This window comes from Endocarpon pusillum, assembly GCF_000464535.1.
Source record: "Endocarpon pusillum Z07020 unplaced genomic scaffold scaffold5138, whole genome shotgun sequence".
In the NCBI taxonomy this organism is placed as follows: domain Eukaryota; kingdom Fungi; phylum Ascomycota; class Eurotiomycetes; order Verrucariales; family Verrucariaceae; genus Endocarpon; species Endocarpon pusillum.
Genome location: NW_006916485.1, coordinates 239805 through 263568, shown reverse-complemented (window position 1 = coordinate 263568; position 23764 = coordinate 239805). Strand labels below are relative to the sequence as shown.

Below are 23764 nucleotides of genomic sequence, written 5' to 3'. Positions count from 1 at the left end.
CCACATCATTTGTGATCGATCGATCGGTTCGATAGCCGAAGTATACGATTTCAGTGTTGTTCACCCCCACCTTGTTCATTCTCGAGCTGCTTGATGTGGCCGTCGAGTTCATCGAGGTACTTCCTCTGCGACTGAAGCTTTTCTTTGAGCTTGCGAAGACTAGGGAAGGGCGTTGTCAGTGGGATATGTGGTGGATGGAGATCTGACAACACCTACCTCTCCATTTCCTTCTGGCGGATAAATCGGCTTTCTTCAGCTTGCTCCCGTTTGTTGAAAGCGTCTCTAGGAAAGGGATGATAGGTTAGTATCATGGTCTGCCAGTGGTGTTCGCTTTAGCTGCGCATTGCGTTCGTGTAAAAAGGTAGAAATTCGAAGGTTCAATAGTGTCGTAGACATTCCACGGAACAGTCTTGCAAGATGTGCCAGAAATATAGAGCTCAGGAAAGCTGTCGAACGTACGCTGAAGCTGTGCCACCTGACCGGGTAGCTCCAACGTCTCCTTCTGCAGCTCTGACGGTCGACATGGAAAAGGATCTCTTGTAAAGTGTCGTATTAGCTCGAGCGACTTTGATGATATTCTGACGGAGCATTTTGGCGAGGTATAATCAAGAGTGGCAAAATCCTAGCTGAAGCAGTGGAGAAGGCGGGTACGTCAATGAACACTGAAGAGGAGATTGGTGTTGTGAAGGACTGCCAGACCGGCCATGTGGAAGGCCGTAGCGAGGAGAAGCCGGAGCCGCCTTTGGTCGCTAGAATCTGCCCTATCGATTTCTAGAAGATGCTCCCGAAACTGCTGAAGCCGCCACCTCTGCCTTGGCGAGATATGGATGTGTCCCTCAGGCCGTGATGGAGACACACCGTTTCGCCCACGAGCAAATTGCTACATATGGCTCTTGCTCAATCACCGATCTACAGATCTACAGAAGCATGAGTACAGGCCTTTGCCGAAGCGAGAGTCATCAACGCCCCGCCCCGAGTCGGTGCCATGCGTAACGCTACATCTGGATCTCCAATGCTTATTAGCCATGACCTGTTCTAAGCGCAGATTGCGGACATGCATACAGTAAGGCCCGCTGTCCACACAGATAGTAGTTCTTCAGTTGTAGATTGCCGCGTGTCTTGGAGCCCGGAGTGTCTGCAGTCGAGAGGCGCAATGCATCGAGCAGATTTCAGCCTTGCCTGCCTCAGACTAGCGTGTAATCTTTCGCAGGCCTTGCTCTCAAGTCCTTGTTCCCGCACACATTTGCACTCCCTCCTCCCCTGACCATACTACGTACGTTGCACCCAGACCTTTCCTTTCCCCAATTCTCGAACAACAATTCTCGTCAACAGCCCACCTTCGCCAGCGACGCTCTTTACTTTGAGCTGACCAGGATATCGAGTCCCTCCATATCTGGAACCCAGCCCTACCACCCACTAGGTGAGATATCTGCCTTGCCTTCTTTTGTCCCGTCTCAAGGGGCACTCAACCTCCTCCTGCTACTCGTGACACACCCGCGACTGCATCCTCATCGTGCCTGCAACCGCCTTATTCTCAAGGAGGATCGCGAAGCATTGCGCTAGTCGATTTGTGTCCTTTGGCAGCCTTGCGACCCATTCTACCCGTTGCCCGCTATTGGTCCTTTTGTGAATGAGAGAAGCATGACCTCCCTTCACCACAACATTAGTACTGGATTGCACGTATTATCACCAGCGAACGGTCAAATACCTTTCGAAAGCTCAGAAACACAATAGCTGCTATATTTCACTTTTGCGTTCACCCGGCAAAATTGTCAACAACCTCCATGCACAGCCTGCATTCTACACAAGGCTATCAATTACGCGTTGAAAACTGACTCAATCTGTTAATTCCCAGATCTGTCTCTTGTCTCCCACAATGGGTGTCGAAGAATCTGTTTATCTGGCAAAGCTCGCTGAGCAAGCCGAACGATATGAGGGTCAGTCGACCCTGTCATAATGGTCCACATGCTGCACGTATATATTGATTTATTATCAGAGATGGTGGAGAACATGAAGGTTGTCGCATCGGCAGATCAAGAACTCACGGTTGAAGAACGAAACCTGCTCTCGGTTGCATACAAGAACGTTATCGGTGCTCGCCGCGCCTCATGGAGAATTGTAACTTCGATCGAGCAGAAGGAAGAGTCGAAAGGAAACGAAGCTCAAGTCACACTCATCAAGGAATATCGTCAAGCAATCGAGGCCGAGCTTGCTAAGATTTGCGAGGACATTCTGGAGGTTTTGGACAAGCATCTGATTGCGTCTGCTCAGACTGGGGAGTCCAAGGTCTTCTACCACAAGATGTAGGTTCCCATGGTCTGTTGCGAGCGTTTCAATAGCTTATGTTCCTCTGCTTTTAGGAAGGGAGACTACCACCGCTACCTGGCCGAATTCGCTCTTGGCGACAAACGCAAGGCATCTGCCGACAAATCTCTTGAGGCCTACAAGAATGCCACCGAAGTCGCTCAGACTGACCTTGCCCCCACGCATCCAATCCGTCTTGGTCTCGCCCTGAATTTCTCTGTCTTCTACTATGAGATTCTCAATTCCCCTGATCAGGCGTGCCATCTTGCCAAGCAGGCTTTTGATGATGCCATCGCGGAGCTAGACACCCTTAGTGAGGAAAGCTACAAGGACTCAACCCTGATCATGCAATTGCTGAGGGATAACCTGGTATGAAGCGGTTTTTACTTCCCCGGCATGGACCTGTATACTGACATTTTCTTCAGACTCTCTGGACTTCATCCGAGGCTGAGCCGCAAGGTGAAAGTGGACCATCCGCTGGCGAGTCAAAGGAAGCCGAAGGTGCTGCTCCAGTACCTGAGGTAGAGAAGACCGCAGAATAGACGGGGACGCTGGACGAGAGAGGCCATGTCGGTCTAGGAAATGGCAGGATTGTGTCATGAGCCAAAAAACTTGCTCTGATAGCGGCGTCAATTTCACTTTCCCTTTGTGCGCTCGAAAGGGACCCGACGGCATGTTGCTCTTTCCCACACGGCTTGGTGGCTTCTACAGTTTGCTCTTTTCTCGATATCCCCCTGCATCTGATACAATGCGTGGTCTTTGGCGAAGGTGTGCTGGGACCAAGCTAGTGCGTTAGACAAGATCGGCAGACAACAATCACAAGGAACGTTCCCATTATCTTACATGGAGCTTGTAGCTTGCTAAACTTCATCCCCTTGTTCTCCCCACTTCTGTCTGATTAGACAGAAGTATTCCGTACTACCATCTCAATGAACACGGAAAGGTATGAGTAATAAGACCTGCTAGAAAGGGATAAGCGCTCAATATCGGATACTACTTCGTACCAACCAACAAACTCGGTATTGTATAGTGAGCGCACGGCAGAACAAAAAGGACGCCAATGACCAAAACCGCTTTAGGCATCAAGTGTGTATCGCGTACGCGTATCGTGACTTTGCCCGTCTGATTCGCTCCATCAAAACAGTAATACATATCTGGCCCAACACCAACGCTCAACAAGTCACACAAAAAAACCGAGACAACCAACCATCCATTCCCATCCCAAAACAATATAGATCAGCTCATAACACCCAACCCCTTACAGAGCTGCGCACACAACTCCTGCGGACCCATCCCCATCCCCATGCCCATATCCTCGCCGCCCAGCCCGCCCTTCCTCCTGCTCCGCGCGGTCAAGATGCCAAACCGCAAAACCACCTCGCTACACGTCACCAGGATACTCAGCAGGATCAGGACGATGATGATCCAGGTCAAGCGATCCATCTTGTTGTCGGAGATATACTCGGACAGGATCTCGGCCAGGTCGAGGAAGACGCGGCAGCGCTCGTTGAGGACTTGGATTCGCGGTTTGATTTCCAGGTATTCGCGCACGGCGCTGTAGAGGGGGTGGAGCGTTGGCTCGGATTCCCAGATCAGGTTGGGGACGTCGAGGACATTGGAGGCTGGTGGGATTGGATGACCGAGGTTAGAGTTTATGTGATTCGGGGGTTGTTTGGGGGTGGGGGGGCTTACATAGATTCACATCTACGCGGCTCTTGAAGAGGCCACCCAGGATCTTGACTATGTCTTCACGCTTCATGCCTAGTTCACCTGTGAGCGCGAGGCGTTTGGGCACGTCCTTGGCTTCCTCCATCTGCGTCGCCATGGTTTCTTCGAAGAAGCTGAGTTTGGTGCTTTGCGCGATGGCGTGGCTGATGGCGAGTTTGATCATGTGGTCCCCGCTCCTTAGGGTGATCATGTCGTTGTAGACGCGAGGTCGAGAGATCTCGTTATTGTATTCGAAATGGAATTCCTCCGTCTCGAAATCTTGTTCATTCAAAGGGGAAGTAGCCAGTGCGAGTGGCGCGGCTATGTTTGTCTTTGGGTCAAGGATTGATGAGAATGTCAGGTCGGCTAGGACGTCTTTCTCTTGCTTCTCGGAGAAATTCCAGAACACTACCACACCGTAGCTGAAGACAAACATTTCTGCGATGGGTATGGGTTTTGTTGCTGCCGCTGAGGGGTCACTGCCTCTTCGGTCATCATTGCTTTGATGGTTTCCGAAGTTGTTCTGTTCTGGGATGGGTGTGGGCTCGGCTGAATCATGGGGGCTCTCGGCATTGCGAACGGAGTGCTGCTCCTCGTCCTCTGCGAAGTAAGCACCGTGATAGCCCCCCTGTTCACTTCGTTCTATTGCTTCGTCCAGTACTGCTATACCTCCTGCACTCTTCAGAGGCGGACTACACTGTACCCGGTAGCCGTCTGTTCCTGGTAGTAAAGGAAGGTGATACGCTGTGTAAAGGCAGTCATCATATAACTTTGTGCGTGCACCATGCCTATCTCTGATGAAAGCTGCGGTAGATTTCATCTTATAGGCTTGCGCTGTGCAGTAGGCGGTCACTCGCGCAAGATCTTTCTCGGTTCGTCTCGATTTTGGTAAGCGTTCTGCATAGCTCTTTGCCTTCTCCCGCCCGGGTCTTCTCTCCTCCTCGCCATCCTTGAGTGGTGCAGCTTCATTATCTTCGCCAAAATCACCCTTCTCGTCGGCCTCCTCTACGGTCTCGGGTAGGAGAACAAGCTTCTCGGAAAGTTTTGTAGAGCGAGGTGGCATATGAGGGGGAGCAGAACGACCTGTCAATCGTGGGTCGACCGGTCTGCCGGAGCCTGTACGTAAAGCCCGAGGTCTCGGTGGCGGCCGTTGCTGCATGGACGGAATTTCGGAAGCATATTGGAGGACACTATCCACAGTGATGAACCGAGAGGGCTGTCTTCTGGAGGGCTGTGCCTTTTGTTCTCTTGGATCTTGTACCTGTCGTAGCTCAAAATCAACATGCTTCTCCATTGTCTTTCACAGGAACGTACCAGCACAGTAGGCCCCCTTTTGGCAGCTGCTGAACTTAACAGCGCCATTGTTCTTGCCACGAGGGTGGTAGATGGACTACGTAGTTACTCAGTGTCTCCAAAGATTGCACGGCAGTTGTCATGGGATTCGTCGTCCAATCGATAAGCTCCAAAATCTATTCGTGCCAAGCTCTATAATTTAGCTACGTTAATAGTAGTACTACTTAGTAAGAGAACAACTTGAAGACAAGTTGGATCATGCTAGGAATTTGCTTGATTATAATTGACGATGCTCTCCACCGCCCATTACTACTCGAGCTTTACGTGCAACGAAGGACTTTCCATGTCAAACTTGCCCATATACAGCATTCACCAGAGATGTGTCTTCGGAAACTTTAAGGACACGAGCTTCAAGAGCTGTCCTTGCTCTCCTAATGCCCATGACTGTACTTCATGTCAGAATCCCTGCGTATATGATACGTATCTGTTGCGTATTAGCATGATGGTACAAGGGTCCCCGCATGCAAAACGCACGAAACGCTCTTGTAACTGTTACGCCCTGTCATTTATGGCAGTGAGCATTGCTATACGAATTGAACGCCAAATGCTGTTTCTGAGCTGTTACAGTAATGCGCTTCTATAGCTATTAGTATGAGCAAATGCTCCTCTTGATAGGAGTAACTCAATCAAGTGAATTGGCACCTCCGTACGCTGTTTGCTACATCCTCTAACACTTCATGAATGCTAGGTAGTTATTCAGTGCCACCTAGAAGTACGTTCCTTCCTATACAGGTTTAGACTCTTGGGATTCTTCTCATAGTACTTAGTACTTAGCGGGAAAAGGCCCTCTTATAATACGTAGTAATGCTAGGGGAGCCATCAAAGTGCGCTTAGATTAGGCCCAACTATATGATTGCTTAAAGAGTACAATGATATGCAGCTTAGTCATCCGTGATCCAATGAAACCTTATTATCTAAAATGTATTTTGCTGAAAATTTAGTCATAGTATGGTTAAAATATGTTTCTCTTACTACTAGTATCATATTAGTATGGTGGTCATCTGACAGAATAGCTGTCATTTCCACTAATGGCACTTAGCTATCCCTTCTCCTGGTAAGTAGCGGACCTCAATATTTCTATCAACAAACAAATCAAACATGGCAGATCTCCAAAAGATGTATAAGATACACTGTCAAAATTTGAACCCAGTCCATCATGTCAGCAAATTATGAGAGGATGATTACTGTTTTATGGCCATTTTCGATTTGAGCTCAGCATCCTTAGATACTATACTATATGAGGAAGGATCTGTCATGTCAGAACGTATCTGTCGGCGGCACTGAATAGATGAATGGCATTATCTCAGCCAGACAAAAAAGCGCTCCATGGCGATCCAGCATGCACCCATAAGGTCTAACTACGGCTGATCTTCTTTGCCCTGGACTTATGAGGCTAATCACTTTCAGTCATGTGCGATCCCCAGGTACTACGGTATGGGGCTCATCTTTTCTACCGCTACAGTAGGCCGCGTCGCTGATGGCAATGAAGGCAGTGCTCTTTTAATGCGTCGAACAGAGCTTTGGAGCCTAAAAAAGATATACCCTTCATGAATATGTATGTTCCTGCTGGATGCGGCGTCGGATACTCCTGAATGATGGTGATATTGATGCAAGAAACTCACCTGGCCTCTGGATAATCTAAGAGGCCGCCTCACGCTCCGACTCACCAGTGGGTGTCAGGATTCCACGTCCTTTTGGAGCATATATTTCGTCCCGAAGAAGGCAACAAAACTTAACATTTTCAGGTTCTCTTGACCTCTCGCCTCGTATTGGAACGCTGTGCTATCAACACAATCTTGAAAACCACTACTCGCACTAAATCCTAATGCATTGAGTCGTGCTCAACCTTTTAATAGACTCGCCACTTCGCTATAATTATACAACATGAATCGTACCTCTGATCAATTCCGGATCATGGATGCTGTGCTTCTACTCAATTTTGCGAATGATGCCAGGCACTTGGTAGTCTGCTGTAAGTAATGAGCGAGTCAGCCATTGTGTGGTCACTGGTCAGCCTGATGTCATTCAATCTTGGCGTTAGATTGGTGTGGCGCAATAAGTTAAAGGGCTCCAAGCTCAGAATATCTCCGGGGCCTTGAGTTTGTTCCTGACAATCGAATTAAACTCTGAGACACACATTAGAAACCCCCGAGCCGCTACGCCCCAGAGATCGTGTCTGTAGCTTGCAGTTGATCACGCGACCAGCGACTCTTGAGATTTGTATGCGAATGCATGACCCTGCAATTCTTATAAATCTGATCCGTCATGCTCGCTTGGGTGCGCAGGCTGAGACATATGATCAAAGGAGCATGTAAAGCATCTTCAGCAATGCTAGCTCAAAATCGCCCCACAGAAGCATGATCCATTGAAGTTTATTGTGTTAGTGTGTCCCACCTTGGCCAGTTCCTGCCCAGGGCCTGTTTTCAGACCCCCCCAAACTTTGGCTGATGTTGGTCTCAGCTGCATGGCGTGCTTTCCAGGAGGGGCCTATGACTGAGGCCGGAGCTGGGTGCCGAAAATAGTGGGACTTCCGTCCCACCCTCAAAACAACCCCCTTTTTTCTATCTTCTATTATTCAACCAATTGTTATTCAAATCAGCTGAAAAGTGGCCAGAATTCGCAAAACTAGTCGAAAAAACTGTCAACAGCCTGATTCGTCAATTTCGATACCCACAGAGCCTCCACGTGAGCCAAATACTATAGTCGATACTCCACGTCGTACGCGACTTCTTTGCGCCGCGCAGGCTACAGCAGGCAAACTACCTCGAAAAAAGCTATTTGAATCACTTGGTATACCAAAAACAACAGGCTATCGAATCCTCAAATCACAATCTACGCGCTGTGGCAATAACGTTCATAATCGTGGTCGAAAACGCTTTTTGGAACCCTATTAATGTGAGGCTATTAAGACGGTTGAAGATAGCTTATTTCGCGCTGCATCTGCCTCTCATTATGCCATAGCAAGCTCTATTAGCCTAGCTCAAGGATCTGAACGCGCAATTCAAAGAAATATGGCTCAGTTTAGAGTGGGCACCTATAGGGCACAACAGAAAAAATACATTCATTCCAAAAATGTCAAGATACGCGAAATATAGGGATTTGAACGTCGGTATTGGGATTTAGAGAAATTCAAGCAGTACAAATACAGTGACGAATGTCATTTTGCATGTGGCCTACAACGTCAAGCTATGGTACATCGTCGACGCGGCAGAGAAACACGAAATGCTCCTTCAAAGATTCAATTTCGATTGAAACGGCGTAATCAAATTTGGCATGTATTTGCGTACATTGGATGGAATTACAAGAGTCCCCTACACTTCTACACAGGCGCAGGAGGAGGTGGACGGCTTACTCAAGCTGATTATCTCGTTTTTTTAGAAGAAGTTATCGCTCCTAATTGGGATAAGGATTGGATACTTCTAGAGGATAATGATAATGCGCATGGCACTCGTGGCAAGGCCGAAAACAAAGTCAAAAAGGCCAAAGCTCGTCTAGGGATCCAATGGGAAGCTAATTGCCCAGAATCGCCTGATTTGAACCCTATAGAGAGCATCTGGAGGTTGTTGAAGCAGAGGCTAAAGAATCGAGGCCTTATTACTGATCCAGAGGAGCTGCGGCGAGCAATTGAGGAGGAGTGGGATAAAATCACTCTGGAGGAGATCAATAAGGCAATTGCTACGATGCCCAAAAGAGTAGCTGCCGTAAATGAGCGAAATGGTCTTCCTATACCATTTTAAAGATAGAAGTAATAGAGTGGAGTGGGACGGAAGTCCCACTATTTTCGGCACCCAGCTCCGGGCCCATGATGTTCGGTCGACATTAACCTGGTATCCGACGTTCGGTTCTACAAGGTCTATCAAGGGATTGGTGCAACATGGAAGAGTGGTGGTAATAGCCATCCATCTCCAGTTTGGACTATACAGCTTACGCATGCTCTCTTCACTACCTAGACGATCTTATTGTGTGTGGAGCTCGGAGCAAGAATGGAGTCAGACATTAAGCCAAGTCATGATTGTCACGCGATGGTGGAGACGCCCAAACTTTCTCCTATGGTCCCGCGGGCCCTCACCCTTCCACCCTGTGGTGATGTGCACGTCAGACCATCTTGCTCAAATCGGCTACGGCGGCCTTTGGGGCAAGACTCATTGGCTACCAAACGCAGTGCGCTATATCCTGTCAATGGATACGGCATTGTTTTCGGATGGCAATCAGTGCCGTTCCGAGCAAGCATGCAGAATGTTATCGTGGGGATGGCGATCCCGAAAATAGTCACCGTCGCTGCATATCGGGAGATCTTAGCTTCACAACAAGTTCGGCGCATTTGGCTAGTCTGACACTCCGAGTTCTATCCCTACTCCCACGCAAGAGGCTTGGGATTCCAAAGTTCCCGGTGATCAGGGAACTGCCAGCTTCTTGCCGTCGGGAGCCACTACAGGCCCTCTGCTTACTGACTAATATTCTTGCTGCCTCCATATGTATACTTATCAATGTTATGCAGCGGGAAGAAGGTCTATCTATAGCGTACCGAAGAGTTGTAGGGCACTCCAGATCCGTACTTTTACGTGATCTAAAGATCTTGAGCAACACATGCATTTCAATATCCAGGCTGTCTACGTTCTTATTGCAGGTTACATGTAGGGCGTTCGTTGCTGCAGATCTCAACAGTCTCGTTTCCTGAAACGATGGAGTAGCTCGTAATGACCTCCATCGGTATTGGGCACCTTCATGCTTCATGCCTGTCATGAACCGTGGCCACATATGGCTTCGAAGGCATGTTCGACCAATTCACTCGGCTGGATGCTGCGTAGTACTAGTACCTGGGTGGGAGCCTAAGATCCTTCAGGACTTGGCGTTGCAGCCGTAGCTATCGAGGACGACATTGCATCTTGCGAATAAGTGATCTCCACTGCATTGACCTTGCATGATGCTTGACCTAGAGCGCAACCTTACCCGCGAACCGTTTCATGCTCCAAGGTTCAGATCGCTTCCGCTGTAACCTATGGAGCACTGTGTTACAAGTTCTTTCTGGTTCAACTACCGTGATACGGAGCCACAGAGATGCTGCGAGTTTCGGAAAGAGTGAAGAGTGGAAGTCCCAAGAAAGTTCCAAGAAAGTTCCGAGTTGTCATTGGCATATTGTTGAACTCAAAAATACAGTTTGCGCTATTTTGCTACGTGTGTCACCAGCGTTTTGTTACAGATTTGATACGCGTTTTGCATCAGCCACGCATGTATTTTTGGTATCTGCGTTTCGCGCTATTTCGCTTGATATAGCAACTTTGTACGTATAAATGCGCGCTCCTCGCACTGAATTAGATAGAACAACTTGCTATTTCCACACTGATCCGTCGATTAGTCAGCACAGTTCAACACATATCAACCCAAATCAGGACTAGTGCATAAAGCATGCGCCACATATCATTTACTACTAACTACTCTGTATGTATACTCCGGAATCATAATGCAAAGATTGACATGATGTTTATCCTCGTACAACCATCCTTCACCTCACTGGAGCACGCAATGACGCTGGCATTTTGTTTCATAAGAGCTTTAGCTTGCATCCGTCAACCAACAACCTATTGCAGTGAGCTACGATGAAGGGCCAAGTCCCCGGAAGACATCTAAGCTGCTCCTTTCTTCCATCTCCTTGGAACCAGATCACTTTCTACGCCCCCTCCAAGGCTGATCGGATCCACCTCGAGCCACTAAGTACTCAATCCGGAATACTATGGCTCGCACTTGATTCGCATTCCTCTTTGGGTTAAACTTCAATGTGCTTCCTGCTGCTCGTACTTGGCGTTATTCCTCATTGCAGAAAGTCGAGAACGGCCTTGCATATACCTCGACAAACAACCTGATGGCCCGGTCCTGCTGATTAATTCACCGGATTACTGTGGCGCCAGACTACATCTCATTCCTGAGGCGCAGAGGGCAACCAGCCTAAGACACAATAATGACTCTCGGAATTAGGTGATTTAGAACAATTCTCTTCCAAAGAGGAATCGAAACTTCGAGGAACAATTTCAGATCACGGATGGACATGACTCGTCCCAAGAGCACACCACCACAGTCGAGACATACCATGGCAGACATGCAGTTCTACCCTCCATTTCGATCCTCATCCATCCCTCCTCGATTTCTCGGCTCTGATATTCCGCGCTAGCTTAGTTTGTGAGTAGGAGGAAGTTGGTACTCTTGATATTTGCGGTTCGGCTGCATGCACGAGGGCTTACCATCCTGCCGCCAGGAGAATATCACGCCACAATCGCTGAGAAGGCGTGCCGGTAACCGCCTTTTTACTCTGGCGGCTCGTAGATCCTTGCCACTACTGTTTCCTAGTCGGCGGAATCTCATGATATGTTAGTCACACTTGTGGTTCTGGCCCAGTGCTCACGCGACATCTGGTTTTCAGGTGTTGTGACACCTGAGACAAGATTCTACGTTATGCATGGACAAGACCCAATAGTTTGTTCTCCTTGTCGTACATCACACCTTCCTTTGGCAAGCTCAAAATGAAGATCGGGAGATACCCGAGGGAGGGGAACCGTGGCTACTCTCTGGGACATCGGAACACTATTAGCTCACATGTAAAGCCATCATCCATCTATGAGCTCACATGTAAAGCCATCATCCATCTATGAGGCGCCTGATGTCTATATAATCTGCCTCGTGTTTGCTTCCTGGAAAAACTTTCACTTGCTCGCTCAAGCTCCTTTATCCATATCACAAGCAGTCTCTTCTAAGTACTGTCTTTAGCTTTCGCTTCAAGGCTTCACCGTCCTCTTCACTCTTTGCATAGACCCCTCACCTACTTCTTCCAGCTCATCTCACTCAGGCCATCTGACCCTTTCTTCCACAAATATGCGTTTCGATAAACTCGTCGTCGCCGCGGCTGTTGCAGCCAGTGGGGTGTCTGCCCTCCCAACTGCCAACCCAGTTGCCGAGGCCGATGCTGTATCGGCCCCGGTTGGAGCACTTACCGCAAGAAACCTTGCACTTCACAGTCGCACAGACTACTCCAAGGGCAAAGGTAGCAAAGGCAGCAAGAAGAGTAAGAGTTCAAAAGGCAGCAAGAGCTCAAAAGGCAGCAAGAGCAGCAAATCAGGTGACTATGGTCATGGCTACTACAAACGAATCCGCTCTGCAAGCCCCGCCTCGAAAGCACTGAAGCGCTCTGTTTGGAAGTACTTCAAGGTGCGTTCGGCGGCTGCCGAGCCAACTGGATACGACACCGGCAGCAAGAAGAGTGGCAGTTCGGGCAAATCCAAGAAGAGCGGCAAGTCCAAGAATTCTGGCAAGTCAGGCAAGTCCAAGAAGTCAGGCAAGTCAGGCAAGTCCAAGAAGAGCGGATCTGGCAAGAGTGGTCATGGTTACTACACTCGGCGACATGTTGCCGTCCGTGAGCCTGAACCAAATGCCAATGAGGTCGTGAGACGCTGGCTCGGCTTGGCTCCTCGAGATGCTGAAGCTACTGATTACGGCCACTACCCTTCAAAGAGTGTCACAGGAAAGTCCAGCAAATCCGGCTCGAAGAAATCTGGCAAATCTGGCAAATCTGGCAAGTCCAAGAAGTCCAAGGGCTCCAAGAAGAGCGGCAAATCTGGGAAGTCAAGCGGCGGTCACTATGTTCGTCGACGCCTGGCTGTCCGAAATGCTGCGGCTGTGGCTACTGACTACGGCCACCCGGCCCCATATCACCCTGAACCATCTCACCCATACTCAGGAAGCGAAAAGTCAGGTAAATCTGGCTCAAAGAAATCTGGCAAGTCTGGAAATTCTGGCAAGTCCAAGGGCTCGAAGAAGAGCGGCAAATCTGGCAAATCTGGCAAATCTGGCAAATCTAGCGGCGGCAACTATGTTCGTCGACACCTGGCTGTCCGAAATGCTGCCGCTGTGGCCACTGATTACGGCCACCCGGCCCCATCCTACCCTCCGCCATCACACCCATACTCAGGGAGTGAGAAATCCGGCAAGTCCGGCAAATCTGGCTCAAAGAAATCTGGCAAGTCTGGGAAATCCAAGAAATCTGGAAAGAGCGGCAAGTCTGGCAAGAGCGGCAAATCCGGCAAGGGTGGCCACTACGTCCTACGACATCTCGCATAAATCAGCCACTAGCGCAAGGCACCTCGTTACTTGTTGATGACGGGTAAAGGAGATGGTGGAGAGCAAGTGCTGAGGGTGGCTTTGCCGGGGATGGCAAGGCAGAGTGACACAGATAGCTGAGTAGCATGGATGGCAGGGCAAATTTTCTTGGGGCATGGAGTTCTTTTCCGCAGGCCTCGAGTTTTAGTTCTTCTCTTGGTGCGAATGCGTATTGCTCAAAGTAGCATTACCCAATCAATCTGAGGATCCTGTAGTGTCATTACAACTTTTACGTCAAATGAGTTTTCGTGCTTTCTTCCTTGCGGATGAAATGCAGGATCTACGATACCGATTTCCACTACGTGTCTGTTCTGCAGCTGAATCAGCTGCGCTTGTGACTCGAGGGAAGCTCTCTCTTACCTTCCTGTCCAGCAGATAGAGGGTGTCTGTTACTCCCGGGACTACTCGTCCTAGAATAAAGGGCAAATAAATATTGACTACCCTTGTTTTGTTTCATCCAACGAAGACATGCGTGCCTGTTCTAACGTGCCATTGCTCTGCCTTCTCCCAAGCATTTTCTCTTCGAAAAACGCTTCTGTCCCTGTCACTGTACAAAGAATACCATTCAAATCGACAACAGCCCCTCCGGCGTTCTAGCAGCGTTACACAAACAAGCACGTCCTTCCGTTTCTGGATCTCCTTGACCAGCGATTGTGGCAGTAAGTTCCAACATCCCTTGGCTCGCAAGTGTGCACATCGGGAGGCCTCTACTAAAGCTAGAGAAACAGGCATTCTCTGCCGAGCCTGGAAGCATGAGGATCTATTTCATGAGCATCCGGTTCATTTCATAGGATAAACCCCAGGGGTGTCATTTTCAATGCGACCCTTTAGGGATTTTTCTGGCCGGCTGCTCGCACGCCGGGCGAACCAAGGCCTTTTGCTGTCCAGTGTGCCAATTCCCTATTTCGGTCTTTTGTCTAGGATTTGTGTCTGTCATGGATCGCATGTCGATGGCCTGATTCTTCAAAGGACAGTGAGGGCGGTACAAACAAGTATCCACCTTTTTGATGTAAATTTTGATCTTTTTTTAATTGGTCATTGTGACCTACTAGATGCGGCAATTATCGTTTTAGGAGTGGCAACCTGAACCTTAAATTCCTGCAAAAAACCCCCCACAAAAAAGGCAGTAGGATAAGAATGTACCAATTGATGTTAATGTACAGCAAACGACTCAAAAACACCACCAAAAGGGGATTTCAGGGCCCATTAATGCTATTAAAGCTGCTCCACAAGCTAAGGACCGCCCTCGGCCCAAAAGAGCGCGAATTCAGAGCCGGAAAACCAAAAAAATAAAGCGTAAAGCCAGTTATCAGAAGTACTTTCCTTGCGGCTTGTTACATATACAGTACTGACTCCTCTAAGCGAGCAAAAACTGGTACCTAGTGAATATGCAAAATCTATTGGTAATAACGCATCTCAATCAAAATAATGACGTCTACCAAATCACCACAGCAGCTTTCAAGGAACTCGCATATATACAAGTGTTAGGCTCACTATTTGGCCTTTCTATAAAAGATACTATGTATATCAAATTCTATTTTCAGTGATATTGCTGCTTCCTAATTAGGTTAGGGCGTCTTGACATAGGGTTCTAATCAAGGCTTTCTATTGGTTCAGGTTGATTCAAGGCTTATCTTGGCACTTGATGTGCTGACCAATTAAAAAAGATCAAAATTTACGTCGGAAAGGTGGATAACAGGAGAACACAGATATTGTCGAATTTTTGCTGTTGAACCCGAGGATTTAGAGTGTTACTTATCGTGCGGCTGTCTCCCACTCGCCCATGTAATGAACCAACTTATTCCACAGCGAGAAGATCCGATCCCAGTCTGTATAGCAGACCGCAATTAAGTCACCCGGTGAATGTGCTGGAATGTCGTCAACTCACCATCCCTGTCAATACTTCTTCCAAATGAAGACGCTTGCCATACCTGGCACCACTATAAATAATGTTTAGTCAGCCGTCATTGTCTGCACTCATCCCAATGCACCTTTTGGAGTCGCCATAACTACAGCGCGTTGGTTCCCGACAGTCGGAAGCACAAAGCCACGCTGATGCTGAAGGCGGGGAAGGCTGCATTTTGCATCGTGCATCCGGGGGTGGTCGGGGGCATGTGCGTCAGTACCCACACCCCGGATCACCTGTGCACGAAGCACGGGAAATCGGTCGACGCAGCAGAAAACGGAATGGCTATTTTGGAGAGCACAGCCACCCTTGAGTAAGGGAGGGATGGATGCTCGCGCCCCATTCCATTTCAGCCAGACTGCCTGATCTGTAGGAGTGGTTTCCCTTCCTGTCCATTCCTCTCTGTACTTCAGAAGCCAACATAGTCTCACGCCGAACGGATAGAAAGCATCATCCTCCCAAAGAGAGTCTAGCATACAGATCTTAATTCGTCGCCCGGAAGTCACATTGCGCAAGTCCTGCAGCACATACACAACTGCCCGTCCTCATTTGCCAATTGCCATTCTCACCTGAGAGGCCGCATAACCTCGCGATTAAATCCCGCAGCTCCCCTGTACAGAACCCTGAAAATGGGCTGCGGCAGCTCAAAACTCAAAGGCGACGAAATAACCGACCTCAGCTCCCCTCCTCTTCCTCCCAATCCTTCCAAATCTGAGAGATCTTCCGCCTCCTCTTCCGCTCCTCAACCCATCAACACCACCACAACAACAACCGACTCCCACCTCCCCTCAAACCAAAACCCAACCAAAAACGGCTTCCAATCAACCTTTACCCACACCCTTCCCCCTCAGAAAGAACACAAACAACCACCAAAAAAACAATCCCTATCCCAACGCTGGAAAGAGCGCAAGGGTGTTCCCGAACCCAAAGATGAGAACGGGAGGGGATTGTACTCGGGTAAGACGACGGACGAGTTGGTGAAGATTGGGGGGAGTCAGGTTGTTGATGGACGCGTGTACGCAGCGGGGTCGGCTGCTTGACGGGGGCGGTGCGGTTGATGCATGAATGTATATATGTATATATTGTTCCTCCAGGAGGCGGTTAGGTCATGGGCTATGATCACGGCACGTTCATGGCATATATATACACTGTATCAAGACGAGAGGAAAACTTCTGCTCTGAGCGAGAAATATCAGAATCAGATACCAGTATCGTATCCCTTATATTTGTATAATTCCTAACCAAAGACCATTTCCCCCTTTTTTTCCCTTCTCCCTTTGATTCCCTGGCGGCGTTATTCTCACTGTCTCACTCCTCCAAAGGGGTTCTCTTTCTCTGGCCATATCGTTTCTGGCCAATATATCTCCTTCGAGAAAAAAAAAGACAAGAAATGGGATAACCCAGATCAGAATCACCTTTTACTTTCATTACAGAATAGCACACACACGCACATCATAGATAATATCGACCCTCACGCTCCCTTGTCTCCTCAAGCCTACTCGAATATTCGCCAAATTCTCCTGTGGGAGACGCCGGACGTGTATAAGTGACCTGTTGGATATTGGGAGAAAAAAATGATGGCTATTTGATAGATAGCGGCCTAACTCCAAGAGGTATTACACCTAGAAATATCCGGTCCTCTAAATTATCGTTCTCTGAGTAAGTAACCGGAAGAGAAAAAAAATTCATTGCCCGCTGTTGTCCGCCGAATGGTCACCTGAAGCCTCCGGAAAATATCAACATATTTCGACCCACGGCAGACTGGTTGTTTTTGATTTGGCGTCCGGCTCCGAAGCGGGATTGTTCGCCATCTCTGTCGGGTCAAATGAGGAACCTTACCAAGGACGCCGCCGTGGCAGACAATACACTGAAACATCTACGCGGCCTCATCGATAGCATGGATAGGTCCCACGTGTTGAGAAGAGTTGCTGTGCGGAGTCTTCCAAGTCTTTTCGCATGTGCTACAGGATTCCACGTGCCGTCCCATAACGTGGGGATCTGAGAAAATGAGTGTCCTCCATGATGAACTCCATAGACTCTGGTGCCGTCAGTGCCTCGAGTCGACCGGCCTCCTTGAATATCGCATTGTGTGCTTCGCGACAGGGTCCACACAGGGACACTGCTGCATGGTCTGTCACGCAGGTACAAGAGTAGCTGGGTGGAGGTGTAGTCGATTCGATCCTTCTGCATGGCCACGTCCAGACAGGGGCTCATGACTTGGGTCGGAATCCTCATCTCCTTACCATCATCAAGCGGAGTGAGCTTCACAACTAGAAAAGCTTGGGCTGGCTGTTGAGGTTAGAGCAATATATAGAAAATGCTCGTCCCGATGAAGGGTCGTCTGATGACTGTTTCCCCCGAGTGACGAAGTTCGCAGGAACGCCAAAGATGTTCTCTTTTTACAAGACACTCTGCAAAGATTAGAGAACTTGCCCTCTGTGGAATTAGTTTCGGCATTATTGAAGATGTAAATAAAACAACTATTTGCGCCCAGGCTCGTATTTGCGCTATCATGCTTGGTAGTTTTCGAGCTCTATTACATTTGACGCAGGGCGCTGGGTCTGACGCTCCACTTTAGCAGCTTGATTGTGAGCACGAAATCAGGTAGATCACGATGCCTCAAAGCACTGAGTCTTCACGATGACAATGCTGAGAGGAGTGCCTGGATAACGCGTGGTCGGGATGTCGTGTTGGCTCCTGAAATAGCCCCCTGCTAACTTACCACTAACCCGAGAAGCTTATCGTCTTAGCACGGCTTTCTTGCTCGTAAGTAACACATAATTAGGGCTTCTTCGATGGGGCTTAGACGTCCTTCCAAAGCTTCTAGCGTCAGTTTGTGTACCGTGTACTCCGTACTACGTACTGCTATCACTTGCTTCGCCCAGTTCTGTCCGTAGTATGCCTGATCGACCACCTCCAACATCTCGTCTCGAATAGCGTTGATCGAAGTAGGGCGTATTTACAGTCACTGGGTCATGGGATCCAAAAATGATCCTTCATCCATTTCAGCGTCGTATATGCCTTTCGCCATCTGCAGAGGGTGTGGTGAGTATCACACGGGTCCTTAAACCACAGCCTCAATTACTTTGTATTTATATCCTCGCTGTCTGCATATCAGCCTTTTCCCACTCTTGATCGTCTTGTGAGAATTCATGAGAACATAATTCAAAGTGTAATCCATCATCACACACTCCCAGAAGAGAAATCTTTTCCCGATCCTGACCAGGGCTTCACCCAATATGGGCCCTGTCTCCCAGGTCAAGTCCTTGGCGGCCAAAGTCGAAAAAGACACAGACTCCCAAGAGGCTAGAGACATAACGCCGCCTCCGACATATCCGGTTGAGGATGCATCGGCTCAGCAGCTCACCGCATCACTTCGAAAGCTTGACCTCTCCCCAGAGAACACCTCGACGACCACAATCGAACCGTCAAACGACGAGTGTATTGCCCACTTGAAGTTTCTGACTGCCCTTACTATCCTTCGTGAAGATGTCTCGGAATCTGACGAATTATTTGGTATCCGTGATGCCCAGGCTGAGATCTTTCGTACCGAGAAGGAACGGGCAATGACCAAGATACGTGAAAAACGATGGGCCGTGTACGTTGCAAGGGCCGTCGATCGGTTCGAAAGTTGGTTCAACCTGCTACCCACCTCTGCGGTCGGGTCTGGTCAGGGTGGGAGCCTACGGATGAAGGATGTTGTCAATGGGAAGCAATTTGAAGCCTTGGTCGACGCTGGACATGAGAAGCTCATCTGGAAAGCCGAATTCATGCCTCCGCTCGACGTCTTGATGGTCCTTCACAGCTTCATGCTGAATCCTCGCGACTTTCTCGAGGACTGTATTCGCCAGAACAAAATGATGCTGTGGCACGCAGGCTTTCCTTGGAACGAGGTGAATGCTTGCATCGATGCCGAAACCTTCCTATACACACCCAAAGCAGAGTCCATTGCCACGTTCGAAGCAGCTACATCTCGAGCCTGGGAAAATGTGCATGACCCTCCAGCGAAGCAGATACTCTGTCCAAGTTGCGGCTCGACTCTGAATTGTTTCTGGACTGACAATTACATGGGAGCGACCATTGAACGTGCATTCGAATTGGGTCGGGGTCTTGCAGATAAGTGCTTTCACGTTGACTGCAGACCTTGTAGCCTCACCATCACCCACGAAACTTTACGCCTGCTCAAGTTGCGTCGCGATATCGAAAGCTTGCAGAAGCTTGATCTCCCTCTTCCAGGTACGATCTTGTCTGTGAAAGGTACACTTAAAGCGGCTACATCAGTCGCACCGAAGAAGGACGATGTACTCTTTCCGAATCGCCTCATTCTCGCCGGTCTGGGGACAGAACTGAACTCCATAACCTATCCCCCAAGACTCAACAGTCAAAAAGTAACAGCTGTCCGTACCGCGATCGAGAAAGCACTCAAGAGCCGCCAGCTCGTCTCTGAGGCCAAGAACTCAGGCTTCGCCTCTAGAAAGCTAGAGTTCGATCAGAAGGTCTCCATACGGCGCATGATGTCAAGGTACTGGGAGAATTCGTCACCTTTCGCCCTCGATCTGGTTGGCGCCGTTCTTCGCCAGGGTGTCTTCATCGATAAAATGAAGAGCATCGATTGGATCCACTCGCCTGCTCTCGAATCCACCATAACCCGTCTGCTCAAAAAGTACGCTGTCTTCTTCCAGATCATGGCCGAGAACCCTGGCAAGGTCGCCGTTCCGACATTGGACATTGATCTTGCATGGCACACGCACCAATTGAACCCGCCGGCTTACTATGCTTATTCTTTGAATGTTATGGGTGACAACTTCATCGACCACGATGATAAGATCGACGAGAACAAACTCTCCGCCGCCTTTGAGTGGACCAGCAAACGCTATCAGAAGCTCACCGGCGGTCAGATCTACTCCGAATGCACATGCTGGTATTGCGAAGCCGTCCGTGAGACCCACAACAACCAATCCATATTCTCGTCTGCCGAGACGAGTACAGCCAAATCCCGGGCTCTTCAACTTCACGACAGAGATGACGTATCTGGCGACCCAAGAAGGAGCCCGCACATCAGCGCCCACAATGCGGTACGTGAGCAGTCGTTGGTAGGTGCCAAAATCGCCGCCAAACAGCAGATGAAGTTGGACGCTGCCTACATGAGAGCGGTAAATAAAGCACGAGGCGCAGGCAAGAAACCTCCCACCAAGCACGACTATGCATTGACATATGTATGGGGCTATCCAATGTACATGCCCACGTATGCTCCCTACACCGCGGATCCTTGCATCACTGGCACAATGTATTCATCCAATCCGAGCTGTATAAATACCAGCGTTGGTGCCAGCGGCAATTGTGTCGCAGGTGCTTGTGGTGGTTCTGTATCTTTTGGAGGATGTGGTTCGGCAAGTGCTTGTGGTGGAGGCACATCGGCGGGTGGTTGTGGAGGAAGCAGTGGAGGTAGCAGTGGAGGAAGCAGTGGAGGAAGCAGTGGAGGAGGCGGCGGCGGTTGTGGCGGAGGAGGAGGTGGCGGCGGCTAAAATATCTGGACCGAAATATGTTCGCATTCATATTTGAACTTGAATATTGAGAGGACTCATATTGGGAGAGGTCCCTCCACCACAATATTCACAAAAAGTATGGCCAAGCGAGGTCTTCGTAGACAATGTAAGGTTTTTTCTGAGCTATCCATATCCAGATGATTTGAATTTGGCGTAGAAAGCAGGGTTTCGAATGACATTCTGACAGGCTCCATGGCTAGAGATGTTGGCACTGAGAGAGGCAGTATCCTCTAGCATGGCCTGAAAAAACCATCGAATAGGTAGAAACCAATGTAACAGCCCTATCTACGAATTTGCTGACAGGAGGAAGAGGAAGAGGAAAAGAGAAAGGAAGTTCGCTCATCAATGTAACTTCTGCCCTAAACTTGTCCTTCGACGGTAGCTTGAGGCACGTACTCCGTCACTACCTCCTTTGAACATGAAGTAACGAGAGCTCTTTACCTGCCAAATACAAGTGACGGGAGAAAGGAGAATGCGATCATGGAAGAGGAACCTGCAGCATATCGGCCAATACTCAGCCATCAATAGCCACAGGAAATGTTTCCTTGACGGGAATCAAAGCACGTTTCGCAGGAAATGCAGTGGGGATTTTGATAGCAATGCAAAGAAGACAGCGTAACGCGGTAAAGAAGAAATCCTTGCCTTGGAGGTAAGACTGAGATCTCAAGACATGCTTGCAAGACAGCGATGATGGTGAAATGGTAGTCCAACGAGCATCAGAGGCTTTCTTAGGAGATCCACTGAAATAGCACCCCAGAGTCAACCATACTTTACGATTGAGCGTGTGTTGTTTTGCGGCAGGTTTTGATTGTAAGTAAGCGAGTAAGCAATTTTTCCCCAATAGGCCTCAATGCACTGTTAGCTTCTGTGACACACCGAATATTTTCCAGAGAGCTCTCCCAACCTTAATGTACTCTGTCGATTGACTCATACTCCCCCCGATAGAAGTCGAAAAGCACACAACTTGCCGTTCCTGGGAAGATAGAAGCTTGAGCGCCGCGATCGATCTTGACCATGGCGACAGACCTCACGGCGGAGGTCTTGTCTGCCCTCGCTACAGCCGAAGCACCCATCTTCTCCCAGGATGCCTTCCCTTCACATCCACCCGAGGTCATCAAAGCGACCCTGGACAGGCTGGGTTCTCGAGAGATGGTGGAATATGAGAAGCTCGACACAGAAGAAGTACACCTGACGCCAGAAGGCGAAGGGATTGCTGAAAATGGCAGCCACGAAGCTCGCGTGTTTGAAGCTGTCAGATCCGCCCTGGAGGGACTGAAGATCAAAGACCTGCCGACAATTGTCGGCGCCGAGGCTGCCAAAGTCGGCCAAGGGACGGCGTTCAAGCTGAAATGGATAGAGAAGGATAAGGACGTGTTGAAAGCCGCGAAAGATTCCATCACAGACACAGTTAGGGACCAGCTACAAACTATCAGGTCTACCAAGTCATACGCGGATACCAAGGTGATTGTTGAGCTGCGGAAGCGGAAGCTCATCTCCCTACATAAGGTCTCTACGTACAAGATATCCAGAGGTCCCAAATACTCGAATCAATTCGTCAAGGAAGAGACCGATCTAACGGCAGACATGCTCGCCAGCGGTGCTTGGAAGACTGTCAAATTAAAACCATACAACTTCAAGGCGAAAGGTGCTCCCACACCATCTGGTGCCCTTCATCCTCTGAACAAAGTCCGACACGAATTCCGGCAAATCTTCTTTGAAATGGGTTTCGAGGAGATGCCAACCAACCGATATGTTGAAACCGGCTTTTGGAACTTCGACGCGCTCTTCGTCCCTCAACAACATCCAGCTCGCGATCTACAAGACACGTTTTATATCTCCGACCCTCCTCGAGCAGATCCACCTCGAGAAGATCCACCTTCCTCGTCCTCAACCGATACTACCCTCCCCTCGACCTCGAATCCCACAGACTCGAAAACACCCTCCCGAAGTCTGGACTATAGGAAATACTGGGACGATGTCCGTGCCGTCCATCAAGACGGTAAATACGGTTCAATCGGCTACCGCTACCCCTGGTCCGAAGACGAGTCTCTCAAACTCGTTCTTCGCACCCACACCACCGCCATCTCAACCTGGATGCTTCACAAACTCGCTCAGGACCCCCGGCCGGCCCGCTACTTCTCCATAGACCGTGTCTTCCGCAATGAGACCGTGGATCAAACCCATCTCGCCGAGTTCCACCAAGTCGAAGGCGTGATCGCCGACTTCGGTCTGACCCTTGGCGGCTTGATTGGCTTCATGGAGGTCTTCTTCAAGAAGATGGGGATCGTGAATTTGAGGTTCAAACCGGCGTATAATCCGTATACGGAGCCGAGTCTGGAGATCTTCAGCTGGCACGAGGGGTTGAAGAAGTGGGTGGAGATTGGAAATAGTGGCATGTTCAGGCCGGAAATGTTGTTGCCGATGGGTCTGCTGGAGGATCTGAGGGTTTATGGGTGGGGCTTGAGTCTGGAGAGGCCGACTATGATCAAGTGAGTCTGTTCAGTTCTTCCTGATTGCCTTTGACTGCTGACGGGGGGTGGGTAGGTACGGCGTGAATAATATTCGAGCACTGCTGGGACATAAAGTTGATCTCAACTTTATTGAATCGAATCCAGCCGTCAGGCTTGAGAAAGCGTAGAAGCAGTCTCTGCGTTCTGTCCTTCAGTGGACTTATCACCAGAGCACGACCTTGGAGAATCTTGATATGCAAAAGAAAAGAAAAGAAAGTCATAGACGACAGACTTAGATCCGGCCCATCAGCAGAATAAAGAAAAGATCCCCCAATTTCCTTGGCCCCCACCTC

The 23764-nt window shown here is 49.2% G+C and overlaps 7 protein-coding genes across 7 annotated transcripts; 5 read left to right on the top strand and 2 right to left on the bottom strand.

The window, feature by feature from the left end:
* Nucleotides 1-50: 50 nt before the first annotated feature.
* EPUS_03596 (uncharacterized protein) lies at nt 51-590 on the bottom strand (the record flags this gene model as incomplete). The annotated part of the gene is made up of 3 exons (XM_007806187.1): nt 51-159; nt 217-282; nt 460-590. The coding sequence occupies 3 exons, from the start codon at nt 588-590 to the stop codon at nt 51-53; spliced, it is 306 nt and encodes a 101-aa protein (XP_007804378.1).
* A 1286-nt stretch (nt 591-1876) lies between these two features.
* EPUS_03595 (uncharacterized protein) lies at nt 1877-2846 on the top strand (the record flags this gene model as incomplete). The annotated part of the gene is made up of 4 exons (XM_007806186.1): nt 1877-1937; nt 1997-2303; nt 2361-2673; nt 2730-2846. 4 exons carry the CDS (start codon nt 1877-1879, stop codon nt 2844-2846), a joined length of 798 nt encoding a protein of 265 aa, XP_007804377.1.
* Nucleotides 2847-3540: 694 nt separating this feature from the next.
* Nucleotides 3541-5305, bottom strand: EPUS_03594 (uncharacterized protein; the record flags this gene model as incomplete). Its single annotated transcript, XM_007806185.1, has 2 exons — nt 3541-3926; nt 3997-5305. 2 exons carry the CDS (start codon nt 5303-5305, stop codon nt 3541-3543), a joined length of 1695 nt encoding a protein of 564 aa, XP_007804376.1.
* Nucleotides 5306-12228: 6923 nt separating this feature from the next.
* EPUS_03593 (uncharacterized protein) lies at nt 12229-13470 on the top strand (the record flags this gene model as incomplete). The annotated part of the gene is made up of 1 exon (XM_007806184.1): nt 12229-13470. The coding sequence occupies one exon, from the start codon at nt 12229-12231 to the stop codon at nt 13468-13470; it is 1242 nt and encodes a 413-aa protein (XP_007804375.1).
* A 2574-nt stretch (nt 13471-16044) lies between these two features.
* Nucleotides 16045-16455, top strand: EPUS_03592 (uncharacterized protein; the record flags this gene model as incomplete). The annotated part of the gene is made up of 1 exon (XM_007806183.1): nt 16045-16455. The coding sequence occupies one exon, from the start codon at nt 16045-16047 to the stop codon at nt 16453-16455; it is 411 nt and encodes a 136-aa protein (XP_007804374.1).
* Nucleotides 16456-18654: 2199 nt separating this feature from the next.
* Nucleotides 18655-20940, top strand: EPUS_03591 (uncharacterized protein; the record flags this gene model as incomplete). Its single annotated transcript, XM_007806182.1, has 1 exon — nt 18655-20940. The coding sequence occupies one exon, from the start codon at nt 18655-18657 to the stop codon at nt 20938-20940; it is 2286 nt and encodes a 761-aa protein (XP_007804373.1).
* Nucleotides 20941-21975: 1035 nt separating this feature from the next.
* EPUS_03590 (uncharacterized protein) lies at nt 21976-23599 on the top strand (the record flags this gene model as incomplete). Its single annotated transcript, XM_007806181.1, has 2 exons — nt 21976-23450; nt 23506-23599. The coding sequence occupies 2 exons, from the start codon at nt 21976-21978 to the stop codon at nt 23597-23599; spliced, it is 1569 nt and encodes a 522-aa protein (XP_007804372.1).
* Between the last annotated feature and the right edge of the window lie 165 nt (nt 23600-23764).